The following is a 27,618-nucleotide window of genomic DNA, read 5'->3' on the forward strand; positions in this document are numbered from 1 at the left end:
CTCTATAATAACACTAATATTCCTGTGTCTCTATAATAACACTAATATTCCTGATGTGTCTCTATAATAACACTAATATTCCTGCCGTCTCTATAATAACACTAATATTCCTGCCGTCTCTATAATAACACTAATATTCCTGTGTCTCTATAATAACACTAATATTCCTGTGTCTCTATAATAACACTAATCAAACAACAAAAGACAAAGAGAAAATTCACTTGTTCTTGATTGAATAATTTTTGTAACAATATTTGTAACATTTTATTAATAAAGTGCGGTGTTATTTTACATTTGATTAGTTTCTGAACCTGAATACCTAAAAATCTTGAAACACTGTTTATTTCAATCGTATCTTTGTTCAGTTGCGTCTATTTGTTGCGATTGCTAACTTTTTATGTTCTTTTTAAATTACTGAGTGTTTGTCTTTGATAATGCTTGAAATATATATTAGTTAGGCTCGTTGGTTTTCTATGGTATTTTTAAACAACAGGCAAAGTGTTCATCAGGCTGTTGATTTTGTTCATGATATTCAGCTGCGATTAAATGTTTTGCAATGAGACTAGCAGGGTCGTTTCAACCCATGTTTGGGTCAAATGTGGACAAACCCAACATTTGGTTTACATTTTTTTTATAAAATTTTTAAACCCAATGGTTGGGTTTGTCCATATTTGACCCAAACATGGGTTGAAACGACCCAGCATTTTTTTAGAGTGCACGTTTATTTATTTTTATTATTGGAATCGAAATTAGGAATCGATAAGCAGAATCTAAATAGTAATGGTTAAAATTTAAACGATGCCCAACCCTACTCATGCGTGTTACGACATTTCATAAATGCACAGAGAACGTCAGCTCAAGAGTGGGCGGGATCAGATATCATCTCCACAGCGGTTGGGCGGCAGCTCTGGGGATTTTAGGTATTCTGGTGTTTGTCTTGGCTTTGGCTGCACTTATGATGGCTGTGCGGATGGTCTTCGCAGTCGTAGCCGCGGCGGGACTGTGTATGGTGTTGTTAGCCACGGATTCAGAGTTGGGCGCTAGCCGTTTGGACACGCGAAGTGGCGAACCCCTCACAAACGGCTTGTCCTCGTCCTGCTTCGACTTTTCAGCGGCGTTACCCTTTAGTTTCCCCGTATCAGACGGCGCGTTCACCTTCTGCCTCGCACTACTATTACGTTTGAGCTCATTTTGGCCTCCGGTGAAGCGTTTCATTAGCGATGTGCGTACGGATGCGGGACGCGATACCTGACTAGCTGATAAACTATCAGCGGGAGTTTTGCTGTGAACTCTTGGGATCCCGCTATAGTTCGAAGGCGCTCCTCGGGGAACCATCAGTCTTTTAGTTGACCCTCGAGTGGGAGTTTTTAGACGGCTATCATCCTTAGCATGGGGTGAGCTAGCGCAATCGCGCTCCTCCGCTTCCCGCTCTTTCCTCCATTTTGAGCAGTGATTATTTGTGGCTGGTCGGGTCACGGTTGGAGAAAGGCTCTCGTAGGAGCGAAGGCCCTTCACTAGCGTGTGGCACTCCAGCGTTTCTCCGACACGCGGGTAAACATGCTCTCGCTCTGCGCTACACGCCTCCCGCGCAAGAGGACTAGCGTCAGACGAGCTAGTCCACGTGTTTCCCAACCGTGTGTCCGTTTTGGTGTCTGTCTCTAGTGTTGCTCCTCTTTGAGATTGAGATTCTTTGCCATTTACACAATCCCTCTTCTCAGGATCCTTCCCAGCGTCGGTCGCAATCTGCGTCAGCCTTTCAGAGGCGTCTTGAACCCGTTTCTCAACTTTCAACACTTTGTTAGGGGATATTCCTGCGAGCGGGAGGACATTCACTGCCCCCTGCTGATGTGACGTGATACTTGTTTTTCCCAAAGCAACAAAAGCGTTATCACTGGGGACTGTCCTCGTATTCGACCTAGAATGTCTTTTCACAGTGTCTGCCGAGTCCTGTTGAAGGGCACATGTTGAATCTGTGCTTAAACCCTGAGTCTCCTCATTCTTCTGCAGTGAGCGCCGCATAAGCTCCGAGTCTCTCAGGGATGAGTTTGGCTGCTGTTGGATGTCAGATGTGCCGTTTCTCTCGCTGAAGCGGAGGAAGTATTGTGAGAGTCTGCGCAGGCTCCGCCGGCTGCCCGTGTAACTCAAGCTCCTCTGCAGAGCGTGATCCAGGTCGTCGGACTCGCGCTCCTCGTCCAGGCCCGTACACAGAGCCAGGGAACGCCGCTTTCCCACGTTCTCACGCTCGCGGGCCACGCGCCGCTGCTCCTGCAACGCCCTCTCTGTGTTCTCCTGTCAGGACACAAGTCAGTGTACACTTCAGTTTCAAACCTACATTTCAATGAGCGGATTCACAGATTTGTGTCACTTAATGTTCATGGAAGAATTTACATGTGTGTAATGTGGTTACACTTTATTTTAAGGTGTCATTGTTACAGTTTAAATATATATTTATGTACTGAGTAATATTAATCAAGTACATGTACTTATAAAGTTAGGGTTGGATTGGGATTAGGTTGAGGGTTAGTTGCATGTAATTATGCATAATTTACTGTTATTACTATAGTACATGTAACACGTAACAATGACACTGTCAAATAAAGTGTTACCAAAAATGTAATACATGCAAGTAAATATATGCCTTTATTTGGCCTTTTAATCTTTATTTTTTGCCTATTAACATGCCTATTGCCATTATCTGTAAGTAGCTTTTTAATATGTTCTAAAATACTTATTTTATACATTTAATATGAATATATTTAATATTTCAAACTTAACATTTAACATTTGAATGACTGCATGGTTGATAATCTTGCAATGGTAATTGCGACTTTTTTTCCATCTCATAATTATGACTTTTTTAAATTGCGAGAAATTCAGGTTTGAAACGACCATTTCAATGAGCAGATTCACACTTAAAATGTTCATGGAAGATTTTACATGTATAAAAAATGTGAATTACATGCAAGTAATTAATAATAATTTGCTACATTTATAGAGCACTTTATATATTTGTATTTATACAAGTAAATATAGTGTATATAAACACATACTGTTGATGGATATTAATAAAATGTATTACATTTGATCAAGTTAAATGCATGCCTTTATTTGGCCTTTTAATCTTTATTTTTTTTAATGAGACAAGGGCGTCGAGTTACATTCAAGCTATTTTAAGGCATGTAGAATTTTTTTTCAAGGAAAAAAAACGTTTAAATATGTAATTTTGGTGATCAAAGATGAGTTTTAAGAGATAACATTATTGACTTCAGGGGGACTTTAAAGTTAATTTGATTGTTTCCATTTAAAGAGACAGTCCCGCTCACCTGCACGGCTCTCTGGAAGCGATGGCAGAAGCCGTGGAAGATCAGACAGGCCTCCTCCAGCTTGAAGGTCTTGTCATCTTCACAGAAGAACTCCACCACAGACTTACTGCTCTCCTGTAAGCTCTCCAGCTCATCCTGAGCCTCCGCCAGCCTCACCTCCGCAACCTGAAGGAAGAAGTGAGGGATTTACACCTGAACAGGAGCATCCGCATCTGTGGACATGACCTGGACACACACACACACACACACCTCTAGAAAGGCTCTGGTCTGCATCTGGATTTCAGCGTCGGCCTGAGCTCGGACTCTGAGCGCTGAGACTCGGCTCTGCAGTCGAGAAAGATCCTCCAGCACAGACTCTTCTGACAACCTGCACACAAAAATACCTGATCGTTCACTCTCTAATATTATCCACAAAAGAACACGTGCACGACTTGCTTTTGTGTAAAGCTGATGAAAATTATGTCATAACAAACAAAGCCTATTTTAACCCTTCATCCTTACTCGGGTCACTGTGACCCAGAAATTTATTTCGATTTTTATTTTTTTTTTACAAATTGAGTGTTCATCAGAGAGGTCCAATACCCCAGGACTTTTGTCGCACTTGAACTTTTTATATTCATGTAATTTTTTTTGGCTTTCTGGGCCCAGGATTCTCATCTTTGATGACAATTTTGAATGTTTAGGATTTTTATTTTATTTTTTTACAAAGTATTTTTTTTTCATAGTTTTGCTGGTCCTGCGACTTATAGTCAGGTGCGACTATCAAAATTAATTCATACTGACTGAGATGAGCCAAGAGAAAACATTACCGTCTACAGCAGCGAGAGGGCGCTCTAGTTAGCAGAGTTGTTCAGAAGCGACACCGAGGAAGAACTCAATGGATTCAGTGTTGAGGAGTGAGATCGGGAGCTTGATGAACTTGATGACCGGTAACTTGTTGGACTCGCTGGTTTATTCAGCCTCCCAGGTAGCCTATATGTTCTTTATGCTATTGTGTAGGGTTTCCCGCAGAAAATGTGTTAGTTAAGGTGTAACTTTACTTAACTTTGTGTTAGCCTACGTGTCGCCACCATACACATCAGCATAAATGCTCCTGATAAATTATTTGTTATTAAAGCATTAACATTCACAAACCACTGTTCATTTAACATAAAAGCAAGCAGGCTGAGTGCACGGTTTGCCATGACTGAATGTACGCTCCCTTAATGATTCTTAAAAAGCTGACATGAGTTCATCGCGATCTCATACATCTCTGTTATCATCAATGAAGCTGACTGCATAATCAATCTTTCATAATATCTTTTATAATCCGAGGATTTGCCAACATGCAGAATTCAGCACTGAACAAAAAGTCCGTTTGAGCGGTGAGGGGATTCTCTCTTAAATGCTTCTGATTGGCCATTGCATTCCAGAAATCAACACATATGTCTGTGATTGGCTACATCGCTCAACGCTGCAAACATGTTACAAATAGAAACTCATGGCCTGTAAATCGTCTCTATTTTTGTTTTAGTTGTTCTTGTTGCTTTTCTGCGACAAATGAATAACAATTTATTAGTTTTTATATGTTTTATCTGAGATATTTATATTTAATCGTTTTATTCTCCCGCAGCCGCACACACAGAGTGAGTGCATTAGGCTACCGCCCGCGCTCGCACTCGGCCATCACATCTAGTCCCGCGCCGCACGTCTCTAGATCACGGGCCGGCCCGAGGATAGCGGCGGGAAATATCGGCAAGGGAGAATCTGAGCTCTAAACAGGACAGAGTAACGCGGCGGATATCGCTCATATACATTTTTTGACGCCGTAGTTAAGGCAGCAGGCGTGTGTTATTAGGCGGCCGCTTTAGTTCCAAAGTGCAGCGGGAAACCCTGTGTTACGCTAATAAGCCGGACACTATTCAGCTGTTGTTCTGTGAGCTAGTGTGGAGCTGAATAACTTGCATTTCCAATTAAATGTCTGTTCTTGGTCTTGGATTTTGTGAAATAAATTTCAAAATAAATGCGACTTATAGTCCAGTGCGACTTATATATGTTTTTTTCCTCTTCATGACGCATTTTTTGACTGATGTGACTTATAGTCCGAGATAATACGGTAACTGTTTCTAAAAAGTATTGTCCGGACCTACGCTGGGAAGGAGATATAGAGACCGGCTTTAATTGAATAACCCTGTTCTGGGCTGATCTACGGGAGCTTAAAAGCTCTCAGAAGGTGTTTGTCTGCTGACCTTGAAGCTGGACCCACGTGACCCAAGCGGCTGGGGAACATCAGCAAGTCTTTATCCTTCTTCACTGCCTCCTGTAGTAAAGAAGAAGAAGAAATCACTCGTGCTGAACCTTATCTGGGGTTTTATCCAACGGATGACATCATCATGTGGTTTCCTTTCACGTGAAGAGGCTCTTGTGACATCATCACGACACTCACCATGGCAACAAAATGGAGGAGGTTCATGCCGGGTTTGTTGGCTTTGGTGTCGGCCAGTTTGAGCAGAGAGGAAATCCTGAATCCAGCAGCATTTCCAGCGTAACCACCCTGAGAGCACAAGAGACTCAGACTGACTTCACACGAGCACACGGCTTATCAAGAACAGCGTGTTGATCAAAGACTCACGGCGTTCATGTAGTTCCCCGCCTTGAGCACCAGTCGCAGGATATAGTGAAGCTCGGGGCAGCTCAGCAGCTCTGCACAAACAACACATGAGCATCAGCACTGATGTACAGACATTATCAATCAACACATGAGCATCAGCACTGATGCACAGACATTATCAATCAACACATGAGCATCAAGCCCTGATGTACAGACATTATCAATCAACACATGAGCATCAATCACTGATGTCCAGACATTATCAATCAATCAAAGCCACTCACGCCACGCCATTAACCCTTGTGCATCAATTCAAAAGTTACACATAGGTCCATAGTGGACAAAAATGTCTGTGTCAAAAAACTGTCATAAAAATGTGAAGCTTAGGAGCACAGACTTAAAGGAACACTCCACCGTTTTTTGAAATAGGGCTTATTCACCGTCTTTCCTACATTTAGATAGGTGGGCAAATGCATTTTTGTCTCAGTGCATGCATTGTTTTAGTTTGGCAGGGTCGCCGCTAGCTTAGCTTAGCATAATCAAATGGAATCCGTTGTTGCCAGCTAGCATGTCCTGAGTAAAAGTGCTACAAAAAACACCTAATTACTTCTTGTGGCCTGCGTATTCACAACGAGTACAAATAGCGATGCAGATTAAGACTAGGTGATTTCCTACGCAAATATTGACTTGTTACTATATTAGGGTGAAGCACAGGCGAAGCACTGCTACTTGGGCAGAGATATCCCGCAGCACCTGAAATCCGTCAACATACCGGCGTGACCTGCACTGAGCATCTTCGCTTTTGGATTGTGTTTATTTTGAGAAGTTACAGCAAACATGGTAATTGAAAATAATCACTTACTCTGTGGACAGCTGTCCATTGGGTCCATTCGGCGTGGGGCGTTTTTTACAGTTTATTTATCGCACCGGAAAAAAAAGTCGAGGACTGCAGAATGGATCAACACCGAGAAATCTTTGGTAGCTGTAACACAACTGCGGGCACGCTCATCTTGATCTGACACGTTGAGCCTGACACGTTTTACTCAGGACATGCTAGCTGGCAACAAAGGATTCCATTCATTATGCTAAGTTAAGCTAGCGGCGACCCTGCCAAACTAAAACAATGCATGCACTGAGACAAAAATGCATTTGCCCACCTATCTAAATGTAGGAAAGACGGTGAATAAGCCCTATTTCAAAAAACGGTGGAGTGTTCCCTTAAGTATAGTCTCATTTTGAAGAAGACCCTTGGCAGATTATTGTTGAAGTACAAAAACATTAAAAAGTAAAACCAAAAACAAGTTATATAGGTGTATGTTTATTTATGAAAATGATTAATGAATATTATTTTATTTAAAATGTATATTTTATGAAACATGTTGAACTCTAAAACTGCTAGAAAATCAAAGCCATAAATCTAAACAATTTGTGTTACACACACACACACACACACACACACACAATCCAATTGGCTCTATAATATGCAGCAGCAGAACACAAGAATAAAGTGAGTATTTTCTTTATAGACCAAACCTGAGAAAATGTCGGCATCTGTTAAAAAATAGTAACATTTTAAATGTTGCATTTTTAAGCATTGAAAGTCTATTAACAAAGATTGCGTAAATTTTATAGTTAAACGATCCTGGGAATTAAAATAGCAGTTTTAATGGGTTTCAAAGGGGACATTTTTGTCCAAAAGGTGCTGAGAGGAACTATTGTGTGTTACTAGTGCAAAATAGATTTTTTTAAAGGAAATTGAGGTGAAATAGTAAAACTCCAATAGAAATGCACCTGTACCAAAATTCATGCAGTTGGCATTAACAAAATTATTTACAAAAAAACACTGAAAAAGACACAAATGTCGATAAGGATGCACAAGGGTTAAACATCGCAGCAAAACTCAAGCACAAGTCTGATGCTGTGACTCGAGCTGCAGCTTTCAGATCTGCCACTGCTCCACACCCAGAGGCAGTTGTGTGAGTGTTTACCTCGAGCCGCCTCCCGCAGACATCTGGCCGCCACACAGAGAGAGGTCACCGCGGGGTCAAACTCCTGCTGGAGGATCAGGGCGTCCAGACGCATGCGGAAGCTAGTGATGATGAGGAGGAGGAGGATTAATCAGCGCTCAGTGAAAGACACACGATGTGTCTATACTAGTGTTGTCAAAAGCACAGAGTCCAACTTCGGTGCCAAGTCAGTACAGAAATTTGAAAAATGTGACGATACCAGCATTTCCCTCTAGCATTCTGAGCACTGTTGAATGGTTTCTTAAACGCCTCTGATATGCCATTATTCTCACATCTATCAGCGGATCCCTAATATATCCACTGATAGACGGATCCACTGATAGACGAAGCTGCTGATAGACGCCTACTTTCAAACGCTCCCATGTGTATCTGTGTAACCGCTCGATGAAGACAACATGTTTTTGAGGCGTTGATCATTGTAGTCAATCACAGACATATGTGAGTGCATGAACACAATGGCCAATCACAGACATATGTGAGTGCATGAACACAATGGCCAATCACAGACATATATGTAGAGTGCGTGAACACAATGGCCAATCACAGACATATATGTTGAGCGTGTGAACACAATGGCCAATCACAGACATATGTGAGTGCATGAACACAATGGCCAATCACAGACATATATGTTGAGCGCGTGAACACAATGGCCAATCACAGACATATATGTAGAGCGTGTGAACACAATGGCCAATCACAGACATATGTGAGTGCATGAACACAATGGCCAATCACAGACATATATGTTGAGCGCGTGAACACAATGGCCAATCACAGACATATATGTAGAGTGCGTGAACACAATGGCCAATCACAGACATATATGTTGAGCGCTTGAACACAATGGCCAATCAGAGACATATATGTTGAGCGCGTGAACACAATGGCCAATCACAGACATATATGTAGAGCGTGTGAACACAATGGCCAATCACAGACATATGTGAGTGCATGAACACAATGGCCAATCACAGACATATGTGAGTGCATGAACACAATGGCCAATCACAGACATATATGTAGAGTGCGTGAACACAATGGCCAATCACAGACATATATGTAGAGCGTGTGAACACAATGGCCAATCACAGACATATGTGAGTGCATGAACACAATGGCCAATCACAGACATATATGTTGAGCGCGTGAACACAATGGCCAATCACAGACATATATGTAGAGTGCGTGAACACAATGGCCAATCACAGACATATATGTTGAGCGCTTGAACACAATGGCCAATCAGAGACATATATGTTGAGCGCGTGAACACAATGGCCAATCACAGACATATATGTAGAGCGTGTGAACACAATGGCCAATCACAGACATATATGTAGAGCGTGTGAACACAATGGCCAATCACAGACATATATGTAGAGCGTGTGAACACAATGGCCAATCACAGACATATATGTTGAGCGCTTGAACACAATGGCCAATCACAGACGTATATGTTGAGCGCTTGAACACAATGGCCAATCACAGACATATATGTAGAGTGCGTGAACACAATGGCCAATCACAGACATATATGTAGAGCGCCTGAACACAATGGCCAATCACAGACATATATGTTGAGCGCTTGAACACAATGGCCAATCACAGACATATATGTAGAGCGCCTGAACACAATGGCCAATCACAGACATATGTGAGTGTGTGAACACAATGGCCAATCACAGACATATATGTAGAGCGCGTGAACACAATGGCCAATCACAGACATATATGTAGAGCGCCTGAACACAATGGCCAATCACAGACATATATGTTGAGCGCTTGAACACAATGGCCAATCACAGACATATATGTAGAGCGTGTGAACACAATGGCCAATCACAGACATATATGTAGAGCGTGTGAACACAATGGCCAATCACAGACATATATGTTGAGCGCTTGAACACAATGGCCAATCACAGACGTATATGTTGAGCGCTTGAACACAATGGCCAATCACAGACATATATGTAGAGTGCGTGAACACAATGGCCAATCACAGACATATATGTAGAGCGCCTGAACACAATGGCCAATCACAGACATATATGTAGAGCGCCTGAACACAATGGCCAATCACAGACATATATGTTGAGCGCTTGAACACAATGGCCAATCACAGACATATATGTAGAGCGCCTGAACACAATGGCCAATCACAGACATATGTGAGTGTGTGAACACAATGGCCAATCACAGACATATATGTAGAGCGCGTGAACACAATGGCCAATCACAGACATATATGTAGAGCGCCTGAACACAATGGCCAATCACAGACATATATGTTGAGCGCGTGAACACAATGGCCAATCACAGACATATATGTAGAGTGCGTGAACACAATGGCCAATCACAGACATATGTAGAGTGCGTGAACACAATGGCCAATCACAGACATATGTAGAGTGCCTGAACACAATGGCCAATCACAGACATATGTGAGTGTGTGAACACAATGGCCAATCACAGACATATATGTAGAGCGCGTGAACACAATGGCCAATCACAGACATATATGTAGAGCGCCTGAACACAATGGCCAATCACAGACATATATGTTGAGCGCGTGAACACAATGGCCAATCACAGACATATATGTAGAGCGCCTGAACACAATGGCCAATCACAGACATATATGTAGAGTGCGTGAACACAATGGCCAATCACAGACATATGTAGAGTGCGTGAACACAATGGCCAATCACAGACATATATGTAGAGTGCGTGAACACAATGGCCAATCACAGACATATATGTAGAGTGCGTGAACACAATGGCCAATCACAGACATATATGTTGAGCGCTTGAACACAATGGCCAATCACAGACATATATGTTGAGCGCTTGAACACAATGGCCAATCACAGACATATATGTAGAGTGCGTGAACACAATGGCCAATCACAGACATATATGTTGAGCGCTTGAACACAATGGCCAATCACAGACATATATGTAGAGTGCGTGAACACAATGGCCAATCACAGACATATATGTAGAGTGCGTGAACACAATGGCCAATCACAGACATATATGTTGAGCGCTTGAACACAATGGCCAATCACAGACATATATGTTGAGCGCTTGAACACAATGGCCAATCACAGACATATATGTAGAGTGCGTGAACACAATGGCCAATCACAGACATATATGTTGAGCGCTTGAACACAATGGCCAATCACAGACATATATGTTGAGTGCGTGAACACAATGGCCAATCACAGACATATATGTTGAGCGCTTGAACACAATGGCCAATCACAGACATATATGTAGAGTGCGTGAACACAATGGCCAATCACAGACATATATGTAGAGCGCCTGAACACAATGGCCAATCACAGACATATGTGAGTGTGTGAACACAATGGCCAATCACAGACATATATGTAGAGCGCGTGAACACAATGGCCAATCACAGACATATGTGAGCGCGTGAACACAATGGCCAATCACAGACATATATGTAGAGTGCGTGAACACAATGGCCAATCACAGACATATATGTTGAGCGCTTGAACACAATGGCCAATCACAGACATATATGTTGAGCGCTTGAACACAATGGCCAATCACAGACATATGTAGAGCGCGTGAACACAATGGCCAATCACAGACATATATGTAGAGTGCGTGAACACAATGGCCAATCACAGACATATATGTTGAGCGCGTGAACACAATGGCCAATCACAGACATATATGTAGAGCGCCTGAACACAATGGCCAATCACAGACATATATGTAGAGTGCGTGAACACAATGGCCAATCACAGACATATGTAGAGTGCGTGAACACAATGGCCAATCACAGACATATATGTAGAGTGCGTGAACACAATGGCCAATCACAGACATATATGTAGAGTGCGTGAACACAATGGCCAATCACAGACATATATGTTGAGCGCTTGAACACAATGGCCAATCACAGACATATATGTTGAGCGCTTGAACACAATGGCCAATCACAGACATATATGTAGAGTGCGTGAACACAATGGCCAATCACAGACATATATGTTGAGCGCTTGAACACAATGGCCAATCACAGACATATATGTTGAGTGCGTGAACACAATGGCCAATCACAGACATATATGTTGAGCGCTTGAACACAATGGCCAATCACAGACATATATGTAGAGTGCGTGAACACAATGGCCAATCACAGACATATATGTAGAGCGCCTGAACACAATGGCCAATCACAGACATATGTGAGTGTGTGAACACAATGGCCAATCACAGACATATATGTAGAGCGCGTGAACACAATGGCCAATCACAGACATATGTGAGCGCGTGAACACAATGGCCAATCACAGACATATATGTAGAGTGCGTGAACACAATGGCCAATCACAGACATATATGTTGAGCGCTTGAACACAATGGCCAATCACAGACATATATGTTGAGCGCTTGAACACAATGGCCAATCACAGACATATGTAGAGCGCGTGAACACAATGGCCAATCACAGACATATATGTAGAGTGCGTGAACACAATGGCCAATCACAGACATATATGTAGAGTGCGTGAACACAATGGCCAATCACAGTCATATATGTAGAGTGCGTGAACACAATGGCCAATCACAGTCATATATGTAGAGTGCGTGAACACAATGGCCAATCACAGACATATATGTTGAGTGCGTGAACACAATGGCCAATCACAGACATGTTGAGCGCATGAAAAACAGCGCTCAAAATGCTCGAGGGAAATGCTGGTATCGTCACATTTTTTAAATAGTATGGTATCGAAGTCGGTACTTTTGACAACACTGGTTAATACTGCATCATTCAGTCCTGAACTCTTACCTGGGTAACTCCACCAGTAAGAGAATGAAGAGATCCGGCTCTGCCAGTAAAGTACGGTCACCGCTGAACTTCTTCAACCGGGCCTCCTGGACAAAAGGAAACGCAGGAACTTAATACTCAGCACTGAGTCCAACAGAAAGAGTTGTGATTGGAGATCGTGTGGAGTAACAAGCAGCATCACGTGTAACTGTCTCTAACATGTGTACGGACGTGTCAGAGAGACGATACCTCTTCATTATCGGGCAGAAGTTTGCAGAGCTCAGCCAGTTTCTCCGCTCCGTAGCGCTCTCCGGCTCCTCGCCGCACGTCCTCCACGATCTCCTCCACCGCACTGAGGACAGAGGACACATCACATCACGTCTATACACATCTCTGAGTTTACAAGATCACTTCAAGATTCACTGTTTAAATCATTTTTGACCACTGCCGAGCACCGTACGCACGATAACTGTTGCGCTTCACTGTAATTTGCATGCATTTTAAACATGTGCACTTTTATTACTGTAATGCTGGAAAGTATTTATAAAAACAACATTCATCACCGCAGCGAACAAAAAGGAGAAAGAGAAAGGCACTTAAACATTTGGAATGGGCGGCAGCAATATATGATTCAATTTTAAAATATATATAGGCACAACATTAAAAATACAAACAATGCTTTCTTTTTTTTACCTCATGTTTCTAATCTCCATATTTTTAAAATTACATCCTTTTGAGATAAAATGCAAGACTATAAGAACCATTTCAAATACACGTATCCACGTGTCCTTCCCATTAAAAAAAAAAGAGATTTAAATAAATAATAAATAAAACATTATTTTCCTATTATTAAATTCAATAAGAATTTATTCGTATTATTCCAAGCATATGACATTTTATTTACAGCAGACTTTTTCTTTTCTTTTTTTTTTTTTTTAATTCAAATGTACAGACAAAATAGGTATTGAACAAACAGTATTAACTTGCAATTCTCAAAGGGCAGACATAATTGCAAAATACAATAAGTAACAGCGATGAAGTCTCAAATCAAATATACAATCAAGAAAGACAACAAAAAATAAATAAGTAAATAAAATAATAAAATTGGTTTAAATAAATAAAAGAAAAACAGTTATGTAAAAGTAAGTCCTTGCAAGGAGTAAAGGAGCTAAAGCTACTAGAAGCTTATTTACAGCAGACATTAATGCGACTGACCACATGATGGTCAACGCTAGTGCGTCATGGTTAGCGCGTCAACGCTAGCTAAGTGTCCATCCACTTGTCAATCGAATTATCTGAAGTTCGGTAAAAAAAAAAGCTGGTGAAAGTGTGTTTCCATCCAACGGCTTTAAAGCTAATAAAAACCTGTGCGTAATGACGTCACATGCCGTTTTGCGATCAAATTGGTATATTAAACTGATTTGAGACATTTTAAGTTGTTGTTTTTCCGCACTGAATCGCACAACATTCAAGCTAACATTTGCGAACAAAGTTTTGCTAGACAAAATGCAATTCATTATTTATTCGACAAATGACGTTCCATCAGCGTTTATCGCATAAGCCGTATATCGATGAAGATAAAATCCGATGAGACCGAACGCATTTGAGTCGATATTCATGAAATACAATCGAATTTTACAGTTTCCATAAGGCATTTTTCACTCGATATCTCTTAATTCGGATAAAAACGTGTGGATGCAAACATAGCTACTGAGGTGCCATGATCATTTATTTTTACGGACATCCACATAAGAAACAATTACTGTCCACATAGGGCTTTAGTTGCATCAGGACTGAAGCTCAAGGGTTTCATCCCGACCCCCTAGACAAAAAAACCCGCAATCTTAGATCAATGCAACAGTGCAGAGTCTGGTCCTGTTGACCTAAAGGAGGTCATATGTACTCGTCAATCCAGTTTCACTTGGACATGTGGATGTGTGGATGTGTGTGTGTGTGTGTGTGTGTGTGTGTGTGTGTGTGTGTGTGTGTGTGTGTGTGTGTGTGTGTGTGTGTGTGTGTCAAACCCACAGCTGGTTCTTTTGCTTGTCTCAAAAAAAAAAAAAAGGTTCACAAGACCCAACTAGTTTATGTTTTGTATTTTTATGACATGTAATTGTTAATGTCAGAGAGTATTGAAGGCTCCTGCGGTTTCTTCGTGGCGTTCAAAATGAAATAATGAAACGTTATTACACAGAACAAAGACCTGCTTTGGCCACAGCGGAGTATAACTCATACTCACACACATCTAAAGTGTGCACTTATGTGAGGTTACACACACACCGGGAAATGTGTTTGTCTGCGCGAGCACTTCTCCGTAATTTCCACACATGTTCTGACAGATATCAGTCCCATGGAAGAGCTTTTCAAACTCACACTCCCATATATTTACTCGGAGAGCAAGTGCCGACACGAAAACGCCAACCTTTTTTCATCAAACAATGGCATTGAGAAGGATGAATAATGATTTATGAACTGCTTTCACTCTGCATCACTAAAACGGATCACCTTTCACTGGAAACACCTGAATTGAAACGGATATATTTAATCTCAGAGCATATTTGGAGAAGTTGCTGCAGAGATCAGGTTTCGTTGCTCATCACGGCTCAGTCGGGCACAAAGCAGGTGTGACCTTTGACCTCCTTCACTGACCATCACAACCAGCTGTTCTGATTGGACGGCATCTCCTGAACACTTGTCGTCAGCCCCCCCGGTTTCATTCACACATCTATCCTCCGTCTGAAGGCAATCAATGACTCGGATAAACACAGCCTGCCGTCTAAAGTGTTCAGACACTTCCTCCAGGACACCTTCATTTCCTATTCGTAACAAATGGCGCTGTAACAAAAACACCCAATACAAATATCTAGAGAGCAGGCTTGAACTGAATTGAGAATGACTCCTGAAATCCAATTCAATTCTTGAATTTGGATTGATGTCAAAAACAGGATCTTGAATTACAATTCGAATTTGAGTTAAAGAAAGCAGAATTGCAATTCAATCAAAATACTAAGAAATTCATATACATGTTTAATAATGAAGCTTTACAGTATATGTCAGATATGATTGCATTATGCACTTTGTGTTATGTGATTACTTTGAAATGAAAATAACATTGGATCAGAACTAATTAAACAGCGTTGAGGGGGTCATTTATTTCAAGAGTTTGAGCTCTTCGGAGTTTGATTTTGATTTTAGGACAAAATGTATGCAGGGTTGAGGAGTGACTAGTTACGTGTAATGCAATTATGTTATTAAATTACACAATTAATGTAATTGTATTTAGTTGTATTACTGAGGTCAAATGTGTAATTCAATTAGTTACTAATCAAAGTAAAAGGAAATTGCTTTGCATTGATAAAGTTATCCAAACCACATTTATAATGGGAAACTTATAACAGTAGCAATTACATTTTCAGAGTAACCTCCGTAACACTGAATGTGTGTGAGACTCAACACACTCTTTCTGTTGTGTGACTGTGTGCAATTTCTTTGAATTGCAATAAATTTAATTCCTCTTCCTGTCATTCAAATTCAACTTCCTGTGGGGCGGAGAGCATTCAATTCAAATTCAAATTCATGAATTGAATGGAGACCAATTCTGAATGTTGCACAAGCCTGTAGAGAGCCGGACGGCCAATATAATACCACTGCATATGAACAAGGGGTGTCACAATATTTCATGTCACAATATATCACAATGAATACACAAATCCAACAATATGTATCGTGGATAGTTGACCCAAAATACAAATTAGTGTGTGAGAAAAAGTTCAAGATTTCAGAGTTTTAGTGTCAGGAATACATTAAACTACTAATATATACACATACACACACACACACACACGAAACTCGAAAAATTAGAATATGGTGCAAAAGTTCATTTATTTCAGTAATTCAACTTAAAAGGTGAAACTAATATATTATATAGACTCATTACATGCAAAGTGAGATATTTCAAGCCTTTATTTGTTATTATTTTGATGATTATGGCTCAGATTATGAAAACCCCAAATTAATAATTAGAATATTGTGAAAGGGTTTTCATAAGCTGTAAGCCATAATCATCACAATTATTACAAATAAAGGCTTGAAATATCTCACTTTGCATGTAATGAGTCTATATAATATATTAGTTTCACCTTTTAAGTGAAATTACTGAAATAAATGAACTTTTGCACGACATTCAAATTTTTCGAGTTTCACCTGTATACATTTACAAAAATGCAGAACTACAAATGGGACTGTAACAAAAACACCAAATACAAATATCTAGAGAACAGGACGGCCAATATAATACCAATGCATATAAACACAAAATATTTTGTAGAAAATAATTATATATTTTAAGGCGAGACACTACAGGCAAAAACTGTTTTTTCATGCATCTGTCAATTTTGAGAATTGTAGGCTTTTTGGCTTATCATAAAGTGTTTTTTTTTTTTTCAGACTAGTGGAAAGAAAACGGTTTTAACTGGATCTTTTAGAGCACTTTATCTGTTTGCGTCTGTAGATTTCAGTCACAGTGTGTATCTTTAAAGGCCGTTTCCTCAAAATGAGCTTTTCCTCCTACATTGAGCCAGAAATCTCCACTTCAGTAGCACTGACATACACCAAACTTTACAGTTTTATATTGATCTTCTAATCTATATTTTCCTGATTTTGTACAACTATTTATTTCTTTAATAAAAAAATTTAAAAAAAAGAGTGAAAATGTATTTATTTATGGCTGTTTTATGGAGTGATATAAAAAGAGATCCAAAATCCCCTCAGTAAAAACCTTTGACTCTAATATATATATAAAACAATATCCAATGTTCAGATTTTTGTTCTAGAAATTAATGCAAATAAGTGCAGATTTAATTAGATAATGCATACTTTGCATATTTAAACTAAATAAATTAAATATTTACAAAACATTTTTTTACCCTATTCACTGGGGTGTCTTGCCTTGTAATATAAAAAAATGAAACCAAAACTTACATTTTCAACTGCCGCAGAAATATCCCAACATTCATGCTGCGTTTTGAGTCAAGCAGTGTAACCTGCAAATACAAATAAAGGTAATCAGCTCACAAACCCACAAAAAACTCATCAAAAAAGTAAGAGTGAATAACATTGCCTTCAACAATAAATGAAGACAAAAACGGCACACAGTATGTCATTCTGTGAAAACATGTCTTTGGCCACTGAATCTCCCTGTTCTTCAGCATCTTGAGCCATAAACATTGCATTTCTGTCAAGTTAAGATAAGTGAAGTTAATACTTAAACACATACCACAGGTAATTTATGACCCTTGACGTCGGTCACTACCCTCGCCCTCATTCATTTTTTAAAGTTAGACATCATCCTTCTTAGTACTCCTAAATTTATTCATTATAAACAAACAAGACAAAAAAAAAATCAACGTTTTTTTTGGTTTTGGAAAAAGTGTAGGGTTGCTAGCGACCCGAGGTATGTAATAGTGCAAAAAAAAAATTCTGTGCAACAATTGAATCTTTTAATGACTTTAAAAGTGCAATTTACCTTTATTCCTCAAGGTGGGAATTTCTGATTCACGATGACCACATGAAGTTTCACTCATAGTTACCGCAGGCATAACACAAAAGGATACACAAGTGTCATCAGCAAAACTCAGCAATTTACTGCAGAGCAAGAACTGTGTGCAATCTAATATTGGTTATGATAGTGTTGAGAATGTGAATATGAGCCGGAAGCTGAATGTATTTGGGGAAATGAGCTCTGACGAAGACAGTGATGATGGTCAAAAGCATCTGCTCAGAATTGAACCTTTCCAAGGTCCAAAAGGTAACAAAAACATGGCAAAATAATATTATTTTGTAATGGTTATTAAAATATCAGGAGACGATGTAGGCCTAAAGACCCGAATATGTAATAATGATTGGTGAACAGCAATGCATTTAAGGCTTTAAAAGTTAAAAACTTCTATAAAACTCTGGAATCTATTCCATTGTTGAGCTCGGTCGTTTGAGCACAAAAGCTGCGGGAATGAGTAACATTATGCTCAACACACACAATCCCACGCTGAGATTCAAGCCCTGGACAGCAACCATACAGCACTCTGGAGCAAATGACTGGAGTGAGTGAGGAGAGGCGGGTGTGTGTGTCGGAGAGATCATGAGAGAGAGAGAGACGTTGGTATCCTGTATCTATTCTGCGGGAAATTAGCGTTTCTGATATTTCAGTATCAATATTTTTGACAACACTACATTGGACTCATTGCCTATTTTAAAAGACTACAATTGAAAAATGAGGCCTATATAAAATTCAACCAGCTAAAGTGGCTAGTAAGAGTGACTGCGTTACACACCACTGATGAAACACACACACATTTGGCGCGTGTTAATGTCAAACCCTGGTCATGACCCTACACAGTAAAAAATGCTGGCTTACTTTTTTTTAACCCAACCGTTGGGTTACACATATTAGGTCACTATGTTTGGTTATTTTCCAAAAATGTTGGGTAATTTATAGTAATAACCCGGCTGTTGGGTTACGTATGTTGTGTGTACACTTTTTTTACACAATTATGTATATTTACATTAAATTCTAGACTCCCCAATATTTAGTTTGTAACTTAAAAATATATTTGTTGAGACATATTGTTTTATACAAATACAGAATCTGTATTTGAAAAACTTTGTATATTAGTGTCATAAAAAAAAAAAAAGTTAACTTAACTGTTGGGTTACTTTTAACCCAATGCATTGGGTTAAAATAACCCACAGTTGGGAAGGTGATATACCACCCCATAGCTGGGTTACTCGTTGGGTTATTTTTAACCCAACATTATTAAGTGAGTTTATATATATAGTTTTGCCAGAACACGTGCTCTTACTTTGTCCGCACTGATCTCTAGTGGAGAGCTGCACCTCCGCAAGCTGCGCCGAAACCCGCCGGCCCGGTCCGGCTTGACGCCCTCTTTACGCCCGAAGAGCTCGTCCAGAGAGCTGAGGTCGATGGAGAGGTCAGTGTCCTCGTCCAGTGAGCCGCTCCACACGCTCTCTCGGCCCTCCACACGCTCCTTCGGGATGCGCTCCCAGTTGAGATTGCGAAGCCGGTGTTTGCGGCCAGAGTCTGTGCGGGTCAGAGGAGGAGGAGGAGGAGGAAGAGGAGGAGGAGGAGGAGGAGGGGGGATCGGGACGCTGGCCATGAGTCTCACTTCCGGCTCCTGGGTCTCATCAAAGTATGTGCCGTGAAAAGTTAGAGACTTTACTCTTCAGAGAGTCGATGTAGTCCAGCAGGAGGAAGATGACATCCGCTCGCTCCAGTGTATCTGCAGACGGACAGAAGATCGACACACTGAACTACAACTTCTCTTACACACCGCAAACTCTCCAACAGCTGAAGCACGGCACACAGACTAAACATTATTAGATAGTAACCTCCAAGTTAAAATCGATTCAGTCTTGCAAGAAGGGAAGTGGTCTATGCTGGAGGGAATGTGGGGAACAGCTGGCAGACCACTTCATGTATTCTGGAGAAGCCCAGCCATCCAGTCACATTGGCAGGAGGAGGCAATACAAGTCATACATGTTATTTTCAGTGATGGAATTGACTGCTCATTTTCTACAATTTACCTGGGTAACTTAGCAGCTCATTTGATGATGAAAAACAAGTACATTTTAAAGATATCATCAGCAGCCAGCAAGAAAGCTTTAACACGAAAGTGGCTACAATTTGAACCTCCAACAAAGGCTGGACATTATGACCAGTGTCCAAAATATGGAGAGGATGACTTTCGCTTTAAACCTACAGAAGGATAAGTATTTGCAGTATTGGGGAAAATGGGTTGTGTTTACGACTTCATGACATGTTTATTGACCAATGTATCATCTGACATATATTATATTATTTTGTCTATTAGTTTGTCTAAATACCCGGATATGTGTAAATGTGGCCTCAACTTTTGCCATTGCGCTAGAACTGGTCACTGTTGTCACTTGCGGAAACCAAATGTCGGTGCTGGTGTGTGTAAACGTGCAGATTAAGGGCTGCTCATTTTACAATAGAGCCTAAGCCCCTCCCCTTCCGGTGGACCATGGGACATTTCGGAAAAATATTGTATGGTAGTCAATGGCGAGAGACAACAAATATTTTGATCTCATTTGAATTGTGCCCTGAATTACACACATGATGTTTGTCAATTTAAAAGATACATTTTAAAGTCAAGAAAGTCGCAGTTTGATGTAAAACTGTTGAGGTGTAAGACTGTGAAAATACGTCATTACAAACACTACAAACCCAAAAGACGTCATACCTTTTCTCTCAATGAATGAAGCTAACTTTACTGAAGCTAACTTTCCTGAAGCTAACTTTCCTGAAGCTAACTTTACTGAAGCTAACTTTACTGAAGCTAACTTTACTGAAGCTAACTTTACTGAAGCTAACTTTACTGAAGCTAACTTTACTGAAGCTAACTTTACTGAAGCTAACTTTACTGAAGCCAACTTTACTGAAGCTAACTTTACTGAAGCTAACTCTACTGAAGCTAACTCTACTGAAGCTAACTCTACTGAAGCTAACTTTCCTGAAGCTAACTTTCCTGAAGCTAACTTTCCTGAAGCTAACTTTCCTGAAGCTAACTTTACTGAAGCTAACTTTACTGAAGCTAACTTTACTGAAGCTAACTTTACTGAAGCTAACTTTACTGAAGCTAACTTTACTGAAGCCAACTTTACTGAAGCTAACTTTACTGAAGCTAACTCTACTGAAGCTAACTCTACTGAAGCTAACTCTACTGAAGCTAACTCTTCTGAAGCTAACTTTACTGAAGCTAACTCTACTGAAGCTAACTTTACTGAAGCTAACTTTACTGAAGCTAACTCTACTGAAGCTAACTTTACTGAAGCTAACTTTACTGAAGCTAACTCTACTGAAGCTAACTCTACTGAAGCTAACTCTACTGAAGCTAACTCTACCGAAGCTAACTTTACCGAAGCTAACTTTACTGAAGCTAACTTTACTGAAGCTAACTCTACTGAAGCTAACTCTACTGAAGCTAACTCTACTGAAGCTAACTCTTCTGAAGCTAACTTTACTGAAGCTAACTCTACTGAAGCTAACTTTACTGAAGCTAACTTTACTGAAGCTAACTCTACTGAAGCTAACTTTACTGAAGCTAACTTTACTGAAGCTAACTTTACTGAAGCTAACTCTACTGAAGCTAACTCTACTGAAGCTAACTTTACTGAAGCTAACTTTACTGAAGCTAACTCTACTCAAGCTAACTCTACTGAAGCTAACTTTACTGACGCTAACTTTACTGAAGCTAACTTTACTGAAGCTAACTTTACTGAAGCTAACTTTACTGAAGCTAACTTTACTGAAGCCAACTTTACTGAAGCCAACTTTACCGAAGCTAACTTTACCGAAGCTAACTTTACTGAAGCTAACTTTACTGAAGCTAACTTTACTGAAGCTAACTTTACTGAAGCTAACTTTACTGAAGCCAACTTTACTGAAGCTAACTTTACTGAAGCTAACTCTACTGAAGCTAACTCTACTGAAGCTAACTCTACTGAAGCTAACTTTCCTGAAGCTAACTTTCCTGAAGCTAACTTTCCTGAAGCTAACTTTCCTGAAGCTAACTTTCCTGAAGCTAACTTTACTGAAGCTAACTTTACTGAAGCTAACTTTACTGAAGCTAACTTTACTGAAGCTAACTTTACTGAAGCTAACTTTACTGAAGCTAACTTTACTGAAGCCAACTTTACTGAAGCTAACTCTACTGAAGCTAACTCTACTGAAGCTAACTCTACTGAAGCTAACTCTTCTGAAGCTAACTTTACTGAAGCTAACTCTACTGAAGCTAACTTTACTGAAGCTAACTTTACTGAAGCTAACTCTACTGAAGCTAACTTTACTGAAGCTAACTTTACTGAAGCTAACTCTACTGAAGCTAACTCTACTGAAGCTAACTCTACTGAAGCTAACTCTACCGAAGCTAACTTTACCGAAGCTAACTTTACCGAAGCTAACTTTACTGAAGCTAACTTTACTGAAGCTAACTCTACTGAAGCTAACTCTACTGAAGCTAACTCTACTGAAGCTAACTCTTCTGAAGCTAACTTTACTGAAGCTAACTCTACTGAAGCTAACTTTACTGAAGCTAACTTTACTGAAGCTAACTCTACTGAAGCTAACTTTACTGAAGCTAACTTTACTGAAGCTAACTTTACTGAAGCTAACTCTACTGAAGCTAACTCTACTGAAGCTAACTCTACTGAAGCTAACTTTACTGAAGCTAACTTTACTGAAGCTAACTCTACTCAAGCTAACTCTACTGAAGCTAACTTTACTGAAGCTAACTTTACTGAAGCTAACTTTACTGAAGCTAACTTTACTGAAGCTAACTTTACTGAAGCTAACTTTACTGAAGCTAACTCTACTGAAGCTAACTTTACTGAAGCCAACTTTACTGAAGCTAACTTTACTGAAGCTAACTTTACCGAAGCTAACTTTACTGAAGCTAACTTTACCGAAGCGCTAACTTTACTGAAGATAACTTTACTGAAGCTAACTTTACTGAAGCTAACTTTACTGAAGCTAACTTTACTGAAGCTAACTTTACTGAAGCTAACTTTACTGAAGCTAACTCTACTGAAGCTAACTTTACTGAAGCCAACTTTACTGAAGCTAACTTTACTGAAGCTAACTTTACCGAAGCTAACTTTACTGAAGCTAACTTTACCGAAGCGCTAACTTTACTGAAGATAACTTTACTGAAGCTAACTTTACTGAAGCTAACTTTACTGAAGCTAACTTTACTGAAGCTAACTTTACTGAAGCTAACGTCTGTCATGTTTTCTATAGTCTTACGTTATAATCATAAACGTTACGTCGTGATGCCGGAGTGTGTTGTACCAGACTGCACACACACGAGCAACGGTGACGTATAGTGCGAGACGAGAGATGTTCATTGAGCGATTTTCACATAAAACTAAACGTTACTCTTCAGTTTTATGACAAACTGCGACTTTCGTGACTTTCATAATTATCTTTTAAATGGACAAACATCATGTGTGTAGTTCAGGGCACAGTTCGGACGGAATAAAAAGATAAGTTGTCTCTCCTCATTGACTACCATACAGATTTTTTCCCGAAATAAGGTCTCTTGGCTTCTCTCTATAAGGTCCTCTTCCTTCGTCAGAAGTGGAGCGAAATCTGATCAGATTATTTTTTGACATGCTTGCAGAGAAAGGCTCACCAAAACAAGGTTACTGGGTCACTTTTCACGTTTTCTGTGTTGGTAGATGCACAGGGGACCCGATTATAGCACTTAAACACAGAAAAAGTCAGATTTTCATAATAAGTCCCCTCTAAATCAAAACAGCCACTTTTTTGGGGGGCCGGGCAGTGTAGATTTTATTACAAAGGCTTCAAGAACCAGTGCTATCATCAAACAGCACCACGGTAATAAGATGACATCATGCAGTTCGTCCTCACTTGCGTGCTTTAAACACACAAGCTCCGGTCATCAACGTACAATGAGGTTGTTTACAGCCATGACCCGAAGTGAGCCTGTGGGCTCGGGCACCTGGCAGCTCTTGTCCCCCAATTAACACGAGGGTGTCTGTAATGAGTGTGTGCGTCCCCGCAGGACTGGTGCCGCTGCCAGGGACGTGTTTAACCGGAGGTTACTCTTTTAAAAGGGCCTGAGGTGTTGAGGTCCCAGCACGTGAGAGCGCTCAAGCACTTTGTGTTTTCCGAGAAACTCCTGCCACATGTGTATCTACACACACACCCTACGTGCGGTCTCTTCCTGCAGTCCAGTTCATTAATGCCAATGAGGCCACAGGACAATAACAGATTTATAAAAAAAAGAAAGAGAAAAGTGAAGCTGACACAGATTCGGGATTCCTGGCAGGGCAAGCAAGCGGTTGCGCTGCCAAAAACATGAGAATACTGTAATCCATGTACTTACAAATACTATATAGCACCATTTTCCACACTAATAATAGTAATCAAAATGATGATAGAATGTAAATTCCTAAAGCATGACCCAAACTGTTAAAAAATTACACACTGTTCATTCCCTCAACCAACTTCATGGTCATGGGGTAAATCCTGGGATGCTTTAAATAGTTCATTCATGCTGGATATGTACCCGAGCTGCTGATATTTTCAAGAAACGGCTGAAGACATATTTTTGGGCAACACTTGATCCATTAATACATACTCTTTATTTTCTTTTATGTTCTCTTCTACTCTATCTATTTATAAAAAAGTACATATACTGGTTACACTGAACTGGGAAGGGTCACACCACTTACACATTGTTGTCATATTGTTAGTTTGACTGCTTCTATTGCTCTCCTTATTTGTAAGTGGATTTGGATTAGGGCTGTAAACGATTAATTGCGATTAATCGAATCCAAAACTAAAAGTTTGTGGTTGCATAATATATGTGTGTGTATTGTGTATAATTATTTTGTATATATAAATACACACACATGCATGTATATATTTGAGAAATATTTGCATTTATATACTGCATATATATATTTTTTATATGATTTATATATAAATAGAACTATTTTATATATAAATAACAATTTTTTCTTAAATATATGCATGCATGTGTGTGTATTTATATAGGCTATATAAAATAATTATACACAATACACATATATTATGTAAATAAACTTTTATTTTGGATTCGATTAATCGTTTACAGCCCTACTTTGGATAAAAGCGTCTGCTAAATTATGACATGTATGTATATAAAAAACTTTTTTTAAGTCAGTTATCAATGACAACAAGGCAATCGGTAGAAGTATATTTAAAGGGTTAGTTCACCCAAAAAAGGAAAGTTCTGTCATTATTTACACGCCCTCATGTCGTTCCAAACCAGTAAGACCTCCGTTCACCTTCAGAACACAAATTAAGATATTTTTAATGAAATCTGAGAGCTTTCCATTGACAGTTAACGCAACTACCACTTTCAAGCCCCAGAAAAGCAGTAAAGACGTCATTAAAGTAATCCACGTGACTCCAGTGGTTTAACCTTTATTTTATGAAGCGATGCAAGTGCTTTGGAAGGACATTAGGTGAGTAATTATTAATGACGAAAGTTTCATTTTTGGGTGAACTAGCCCTTTAAGAGTTTCCACAAGCGACAGTTATCATCATCATCATCATCATCATCATCGATCACCTCCAAAAGCCCCACTAAAGACTCAGAAATCAGTAACTTGATAATGAGAGTGAACCCGATATAGAAATGGACTAGAACTGTAATTAAACAGGATTGTCCTGGCCAGAGAAACACCACCTGAGCGCGCGCTACTGTCAATACACAAAACACGGAGGAAAAACCGCAGATGATCAAACCGTCCACATAATGCTGCACTATCTACAGTTCATGAACGATTCAAGCCTTTTGACTCACTTTATAAAAGGCTTGGGAAGTTGTTTCTGCAGTTAATAAACGTCTTCGTCGTACAAACATTGTTTGATCTCTTTTTCATGTTATAAACCCCTGGAATAAGCTGATCTTCAAACACCAGCAGATTTGAGCAGAACAGAAACTCATCATTTCTCAAACATGGGAAGAAAATGTTAAATTAGTGTCAGTCGCTTTAAAACAAATCACTCTCCAAATTAAAATGGCAAAGAAAACGGCTACGATAAGAAATAATGTTCCGATAATGAAATTAAATAAAATAAACTCAAGACTTGAATTCAGTTTAAAGAGTCAGTCTGTGCAGCAGAAAGACAGAAACACAAATTTAAAACAATACTTACGTTTCCCCTCGTATCATTACGGATGTAATCCAGTTTAGAACAACATAAAATAATTTCCCGTCCAATATGAGGAATTCTCGCGTGTGTCTATGAACATAAAACAGCTCCAAGCACTTATAAACGCCGGGAGTCCCATTGACAAACTCAGGAGACTGGAGAAAAACTCTCTCAAACTCTCGGTGCGCTCTCTAGCACGCGCATGCGCAGAAGCACCCGATGCGCTCATTGGTTTTCCCCCGCTGGACTCCACCAATCCTACTACGGGCAAGGATTAGCTCATGAATATTAAGTACGCAACGCGCATCTCGCCTAGCTGAAGTGCAGTAGTGGATATTTCTACTGCTACATTATTACAAATATTGATTAAATGACCTTACTAGACGCTCCAGGACTGTTAAGAAATGTCAACGTGACTTATTTAATATTCATTAGCTCGGCCTTCTCCGTAGTAGGATTCGCTACAAAAAAAATAGTGTGATGTAGGCTATGTAGTATCATGTATGCTAAATAGATGTTAAATAATTATTGAATTATTTACAGTCTTGAAATTATAATCTTATATATATATATATTATAATATCTTATATATAATGAGAAACCATTATGAGAGAAACAAAAGCCGTCATTTTTCAGAGTAACTGATCTCAGGTCAGCTTCATGCTTGGTTAAAAACTCCCTCCTAGTCCAGTCATTTTAATCCAAAATGGGGGTCACCCTAGGACAAATTGCAACAGAAGCAAACTCAGCTGATTGTGTATCCTCAACATGTCCCGAGTAAGGAAAAAAAGCCCCAAGGAATCCCATTAGAGGAAGTTTCGGAAAAATACCCAAATATGGCCTATTCATACATTCTCTCACGCGAATAAACATTTCAACTTTTAGATATCACCATGAAAATTACTGAGTTGATTACTTACATCAAGTCAAACAAAAAATGTATTACAATTTTTTTGGTAACATGAGCAAACGGTGCATAATAATATATGCGCTAATTTGCATAAATAACACAACATATCTACACATTGGGCATAGCCAGGTGAAAATGTCTTGTAGAATCTCGTTGACATCTGATCTTACAGTAAAAGACTATA

General features: G+C 39.7%; 1 protein-coding gene across 2 annotated transcripts; it reads right to left on the reverse strand.

The window, feature by feature from the left end:
- Positions 1-413: 413 nt before the first annotated feature.
- Positions 414-26,733, reverse strand: fhdc2 (FH2 domain containing 2). Of its 2 annotated transcripts, none has more exons than XM_079631021.1 (12): positions 26,528-26,733; positions 19,617-20,054; positions 17,740-17,801; positions 13,009-13,111; positions 12,781-12,866; positions 7,902-8,002; positions 5,935-6,005; positions 5,749-5,856; positions 5,552-5,622; positions 3,573-3,690; positions 3,324-3,488; positions 414-2,289 (listed from the first exon to the last, which is right to left on the reverse strand). In XM_079631021.1, exons 2-12 carry the CDS (start codon positions 19,929-19,931, stop codon positions 880-882), a joined length of 2,610 nt encoding a protein of 869 aa, XP_079487147.1. In that variant the 5' UTR covers positions 19,932-20,054; positions 26,528-26,733; the 3' UTR covers positions 414-879. The 2 variants fall into 2 exon arrangements, with proteins under 2 accessions (XP_079487147.1, XP_079487148.1); XM_079631022.1 differs by having other exon boundaries at positions 732-2,289; positions 5,552-5,619; positions 26,528-26,662.
- Positions 26,734-27,618: the final 885 nt, after the last annotated feature.

This window comes from Phoxinus phoxinus (assembly GCF_949152265.1).
Source record: "Phoxinus phoxinus genome assembly, chromosome: 12".
Taxonomy (NCBI): domain Eukaryota; kingdom Metazoa; phylum Chordata; class Actinopteri; order Cypriniformes; family Leuciscidae; genus Phoxinus; species Phoxinus phoxinus.